Source organism: Hyposmocoma kahamanoa, unplaced genomic scaffold (assembly GCF_003589595.1).
Source record: "Hyposmocoma kahamanoa isolate Upper Pololo Valley unplaced genomic scaffold, ASM358959v1 220, whole genome shotgun sequence".
In the NCBI taxonomy this organism is placed as follows: domain Eukaryota; kingdom Metazoa; phylum Arthropoda; class Insecta; order Lepidoptera; family Cosmopterigidae; genus Hyposmocoma; species Hyposmocoma kahamanoa.
The window spans coordinates 7,366,095-7,372,921 of record NW_020653740.1 but is presented as its reverse complement, the minus strand read 5'-3'; the positions used below and the strand labels follow the sequence as shown (position 1 = coordinate 7,372,921).

The 6,827-nt window shown below is 36.9% G+C and overlaps 1 protein-coding gene across 1 annotated transcript; it reads right to left on the bottom strand.

Annotated features, from left to right (window-relative positions):
* Positions 1-4,322: 4,322 nt before the first annotated feature.
* On the bottom strand, positions 4,323-6,602 carry LOC113227958. The gene is made up of 2 exons (XM_026461073.1): positions 5,449-6,602; positions 4,323-4,992 (listed from the first exon to the last, which is right to left on the bottom strand). Exons 1-2 carry the CDS (start codon positions 6,379-6,381, stop codon positions 4,606-4,608), a joined length of 1,320 nt encoding a protein of 439 aa, XP_026316858.1. The 5' UTR covers positions 6,382-6,602; the 3' UTR covers positions 4,323-4,605.
* Between the last annotated feature and the right edge of the window lie 225 nt (positions 6,603-6,827).

Below are 6,827 nucleotides of genomic sequence, written 5' to 3'. Positions count from 1 at the left end.
GAATCTGCTAAATTTTGATTTTCAACTGATGCCCTGATGTTAGTTATTAAATTCACATTTATCCTAAAATTTACAAGGCGCTCACCTCGACACTCGCCATCGGGCGGCAATCTGTGCCAAATTTTCTCCGCTTGTTCTTAATTTATTCATATTAATTTACAGCGGATTGCGGGACGCGATGGGCGACGACCCCCCACACCTCATCTCCAAATATGTAGGTTCACGTAGAAATACCTCGCCTTAAAAGTAAAGAATGGTGACAGGGACGATGGAGGCAAAGAGACGTAAGGGTAGGAGTGGTGGTGGAAAAGGTGGTCGGCTCAGATCTCCGAACAACAGGAGCTGCCTGTCAGCACCGCACTACATTGTGCGACTGAGCGCAACCGATGCAAATGGTTGGCAGAATGGAGTCACGATCCTCAGCGGTGAGGAAGCGATATCTTTATCGATATTTATTTAGAAGAAAAATAAAGAAATCCCTTAGAGTTATATTTACTTTCCTACCTGTATCTCTACGCGAGAACAGCAGTAACTCGCGCTTTATGTCGGTCTCGCGCTAGTCGCGTCTTATTGTGCTAGCCCCAATGGAACTTACAATATACATAAAAAAGAATATAGATATTTAAGTTAAAAAGAAAAAAAATATATTTTGACTTGCAACTTCCGTGTTAGATATCGATATGTCTATTGAATTGCACAAGAAACCAAATACTGTCGTAACTCAAAATTCCGGCAGTGACAAAATATGATCAAATCGTATTTTTCGAGTTCTTAGGTTTTCGCGATTGTTACACATAGGAAATGAAACTATTTTTCCGGATTTAAATCGCGTATATTTGTTTTTTCAAACAATCCGAACGTTTCGGGCCCTTTACAGGTCACGGTTGACGGAGGTGGTACAGTCTTCAACCAGTTATGTCTAATATTGATGCAAACCACCCTATTTTTTCACTATAGTTACAATAGTTATTAATTAAATACCTTATTTTTTATTTTACAAAGAAAACATTCCAATTTACGCTATATTAAGTTTTACAAATTATTTTATTGAATGAATTTTTATTAAGTTCAATTTATTATTAATTATTAATAGAAATTAGAATAAACTAAAACATATTAATAGTACTACAGTCTTATGTCTGTTTGGGATTTTTCATTAGAGGAAATACTGGATCCCAAACCGGTGGTACGGAGAAATCATCTTCCCTGTTGAAATTAGGATGTTTTTTAATTTCAATGGCCTCTCGTAGCATCCTGGGTAGATAACGGACTTCTTTTGCAAGGACCTGGGGTTTGTCAAACTTCATTGAATGTGTAGGTTTATCCATGACATGCTCGCAGAATGTAGACTTGTTTACGCGACGGTGTTTGACATCAGCTATAATTATGTTCTTTGACGCGGAAAAAATACTTCGCTTTGTTTGTCCAATATAAGAGAGACTGCACTCACAGTCAAGCTCGTAACTTTGTAAGCTAAAGGATGCAGGAGTTTACAAGCTTGACTACAAATATATGCGATTTAAATCCGGAAAAATAGTTTCATTTCCTAAATCGTATTTTCTCAAAATCTCAATTCAAAAAAATTATGAATGTAACCTATTTATATTCTCATTTATAAATCGATAACTAAATAATATGTATAAATAAAAATAATCACATTAGTATTCGCAATAAGACACATTCAGTTTTTTTTAAATTTCCAAATCATGTTTTCTCGATTCCATAATTTTGAGTTGCGACAGTCTTTACTTTCATGTGCGGTTCATTAATTTCATGAAGTGAAGATTTTGCTTCCTCTATCGTAAGAGCGATACTACACGATACGTTGCGACGGCGGCGTTGCGACGTCTCAGCAGTGACGCTGTGTTGTACTTACATGTAAATTAGAATTACATGCCACAGGACGGACTGCATGTGCACCGAACAAGAGACCAGGTGACAAAGCAGGGAAGAGTAAGATGGGACTTGTCAACTTATGTCTCAGGGCGACGGGCGCAGTGACTGTGCCCCTCAAATCTTTGCGATTTAAAGCTCTGAGTAGCACTGCAACTGTTATGGACAGGCTTACTATCAGGCGCATGACTTGTTCATCCCGTCACTTGATATTATAAAAAAAAAGAAAAAAGATGCCACACGGGCGCTGCTTGGTGTGTTGCATCGTCACAACGCACCGATTACCACACGAGCGATGCAGTGTCGCAACGTACGCTTACTTATGCACTGCAGCACCCCTCCCCGCTTCATCTCCAGACCCCTTGTCCGAAGCGCATGCTTTCCGTTGCCTCGCGCCGTTTCAATGTTCCGTGTGGCATGTCGTTCTGATTTATATGTCATACAACACAGCATCACCACTCAGGCGTCGCAACGCCAACGCAACGCGTGGCATCGCTCTAAGTAAGCGGCGTTACGTTGCGATATCGCTATTGCTCTTGTGGCACTCGGTGCGTTGATATCAAAGCGTTGCCACAATGCAACAACGTGCCGGCAGCGCCCGTGTGCTATCACTCTTATGCATAAGGCAATGGAATGAAATACCGCTAGTCTTACAGTTTTACGATTACTATTTAGGGTTATTCAAGCCTGGAAGAAATAGACATTTTTTGGACAAAGGCATATTATCGTCAGCATACTCGTCAGCGGCCAAACATGTATCTGTTTTACATAAAAAAGATACGCAATAAAGTCAAGACATTCACCGTCGAAGACCTTATTACAAAGGTGGATACATTTTTAAGTAACATGGGAACCGTGTCATCTAAACGTTCATTCATGACACTACGACACCTGTTTTAAAAAGTATGAATGTGATCATACTTCCATAAATAACATTCTAATAGACCCACCAAAACAGGATTAGTCGTTTTATGGTATTTATACGATGGTATTACGACTGATTTCATCTTCCTAACCAATCTGTTTCAAAGCAAGTTTGAATCTATCACAATTAAAGTATTATGGTAGGGTAAAGTAATTCTAAAACTACCAAAAACTGGTTGGGTTCAACGTTCCCCACTCATTAGTTTTTGATGACAGCATCAAGCATAAAAAGATCATAACCCTTCATTCGAAGCTATTAAAATTCTAATTCTAATCCAAAAAACTTAAAGTATATATTCCTTTAAATTTTCAAGCTTTTTTTCGAGTCCGGTAACTGGTTTTCTACTTTTAGACAGTCGAAATTATAAAATTCCTCTGGTACGTACGGATTAGGAAATTTTTCTAACAGACTATAAGTTAGAAATGTATATGGGGCCAGGTTTTTTTATGGCCACCACAAACATGTAAATTTTGGTCGGGTTTTTTAAGTAGGAGCGCATTTGAATGTATAACGTGGGGTGTATGTGAGAGAAACTTGAGAATAAATCGGGTTCTCAGATTCTAACCGACTTCAAAAAAAAAGGCAATAAAATAGTGAAAAATGTTTTTTGTTATCTAGGTTCAACCATAATTTTATTTTAGGCTACATTTTGTTTGCTTGAATGCATTGACCTACCAATTTGAATGTATGACATTTGACATTACACACAGTCAAACAGTGCCTCTACCATGAAATTACAATTACAGTGTTATCGCTAGACTGCGTAAAATGTTTGTATATAAAAAGTTGTTTCTTCTTATGACCTCTAGGGCCCCGTACAATTTGCCATACAAAGTTGTGAAGTAATTTCCGCGGTCGATAGCGATAACTGTCACAGAAAACTCGTGGTAGAGACACCGAACAGTAACTACATTGACCTTAGAAACAAAAAAAGTGCATTGTACTAATTTTGCTGTCGATATCAATCATATATTATAATTGAGCCTATCAGCGCAAAAGTAGTGTCACATCACATAAGTATTTTATGTATGGATGCTATTTTCATACATAAATAATATTTAATTTTTTTTATACATAAATATAGCATCCAAATATAAACTAATCATATACTTTAGTGTAATTTAAAGTAATATTGTAGAAAAAATGTGTCACACCACTTTTACGCTGAGAGACCCAATTGTTGATCATACAACGACAATTGTGTTGTGTTTATTTGTTCTGATCTTGTCTTTGCTATTGTTCAAAATTTAGATTCGTTTTAGTGTCCAAATATCCCAATCGATATGCCAAATTGCTATTCGAAATTGTTATCCTGGAACGATAAGCTTATTGTAGATTTGGGGTCGAACGCGCAGACATTTGGCCAGACCTCAGGGTCTGCTTTATTCCTAATTTATAAAATTACTAGGCAACAACAAATGTAAAGCAAAACACATATTGGAATATATTAAAACCATTATAATTGAACATTGAAACACGGCACTAACATCATACATACCTCAGTGACGGTAACTTCAGCTTCTTACTTGAAATCAACTTCAGTAAGCAAAGTGCTAGATTTACGTGTATTATCGATACTATTATTACACGCAGCCTTTAGATAAACACACATTTGTTGAAGATAAGATTCAGAGACGCCAGTTAGGATGTTAAACGATACTCTTGATTTTCTTCATCGTTCAATTTATTTTTACATAAACTTCCATAACTAACAACACGTTACGTAAATACTTTTAACAATTTTGACATTTACTTGTTCAAAAATTTTAGGAGCTGTGTTCAAAATCCTAGACAATTTGACAAGTATTGGGAGGACATTGTAAACTAACAGTTCTGACATCTTTAAAATTTCTTGCGAGACAGGCGGGGATTAGTTCACAGCAATGTTTGTGCGAGCATTCTGGAATATCTTCATATGCTATAATTGAATCTTTCAACTGTTTTCCAATGCATTTATGAACCAAAATACATGGGGGATGGTGTCTACAGATTAGCTGCCGCTGCTTTTCCTGTGCTTGCCGACCAGTTATGTCCCGTTTTGTTAACACATCGCTTTCTGTATGATGTCGAAAATTTGAAATACATCTCTTATATAAAACTTGGGTACTGATTTCGTTAACTGCCGTCAATGCTATACAGTGTTTTTCAGTTTCAGGTATCATTGACTTTTCATTCTGATGAAATATTTTGCGTGAGGAGTTATTAGATACACATTTGGACAATTTCTTAACTGGCTCGTAAATGTTAAAAGACTTCATCGAATCGTGTCTCGAAGTCTTAACACTGACGGCCTCCTTCACTATAAGGGATATTAAGTTCATATTACTTGTTTGTGATTTATACGAATGAGTCGTCGGTGTTTCGTAATTTTTTTCCATTTCAACGTGACAGTTCCTTAATTTTTGACAAATAGGCACGTGTATACAATAGTTTTCAAATTTTGGATCTGCTTCAGGGGTTACTTGAGCACTAGCATTCTCTTTGATAACAGGGAAATCCGAGTAATTCATTAAGCATATCGGATGCTCTGAATTAAGGCCTTGAGACAAGTGAGATGATGTACAGTCTGATTTGCAAAGGCACTGAGCTCCACAATTGTTATGACAGGACATACTATGTCTATATCTTACCTGAGTAGTAGTAGTATTTACATCACCAAGTGGTGTGGTGGGGTGGGTCATATTCTTAAGAATGTCTAACATATCTGATTTTGATTCTGTGCTCTTCACATTCTTAGGGATGTCCGCCTCATCTGGTTTTATTTTTGTGCCATCTTCAGTTTCCATTTCATTAGTTGACGTTTCCACTTGTATTGATTGTATCTGCAGAGTTTTGAACACTAGTTTAGGATTATCTTTGAGTTTTGATTGATACTTACTAGTTTCGTAATAAGGTGTGCCAGTATTTACACCGTGAGTTGTTCTCCTTACATTGTTACTAATTTGACCCCTTGGCAAATATGGAGTTTTATTTTCAACACGTTTTTCGCAAACGTTGCTTATCTTCATATTATTTCTCGATCCAGGGTTTACTGCCTTATTATGTGTTAAAGGTATTTTAGTAGGTTGAACGGCAGAATAAACAGCCGTAGACTGTAATTTGCGTATTTCATTTGGGGATAAATTTAGGCAGCCGTTTATCAATACACACGGAGGCTTATGAATGCAAATAATTTCACCGTCATATTGTTTCTTAACTGCTTTCAATATTTTGTCATGCGCATATCGATTACAACCTTCGCTACATTCCTGTCCTTCTTGCTTTATCTGAATTGCAGGTGAAAGAGGTGGAGGACGTGAATAACGCGGAGGAGATTGAAGAGGTTGAGGATGTTGAGGAGGTGGATATGAAAGACGTTGAGGAGGTGGATATGGAAGATGTTGAGGAGGTGGATGTGGATGACATTGTAGAGGCCGGTAATCAACACAGTTTCCCGGTTGATTCTTATGATTTAGTTCCTTTTTACACACACAATCAAATTCAAAATTTCCCAAAGATTTTTGAGGAATCGGTCTTATTGAGGCTGACGGATTGTTCATAGGTAACGTTCCAGGTGTTTGCATAGGTTGCAATATCTGTGATTTCAGAATGCACTCGTTATGTCTTGGAATGCAGTGGCATCTAAAACCCACAACAGAGTTAACTCTTGCCAGGGTCTTTATTTGTTGTTGATTGTTTGTTCCTCTATCCGCATAACAGTCTCGTTGAAAATTGCTATTACTTAAAGGATAATTGTTACTAAAATGCCCAAATCTCTCGTATATATAATCTGAGCCACCAACACGGGTATTAAGTGTTTTAAGATTACGTTTTTTTCTATTAATAGTTCTGCTGGAATTTGTTTGTTTGTTTTCATATTTTTTATTAATGTCCCGAAATAATGAGTCTAAAAAGTACGATGATGTTGAACAAAGTGAATTTTTTATATCCATTGATGCATAAGTGACGTCTTCATACGGATACGGCCGTAATTTTTCTTTTACAGATCCTTTTTTAATTTGTCGATTTA

What these genes read in the sequence shown, in the direction of transcription:
- LOC113227958 (XM_026461073.1), bottom strand. Translation starts at nt 6,381, where the DNA reads ATGCAAACACCTGGAACGTTACCTATGAACAATCCGTCAGCCTCAATA. An exon ending in TAAATACTACTACTACTCAG is followed by an intron (nt 4,993 to 5,448) that starts GTAAGATATAGA and finishes ATATTTCATCAG; the next exon opens with AATGAAAAGTCAATGATACC.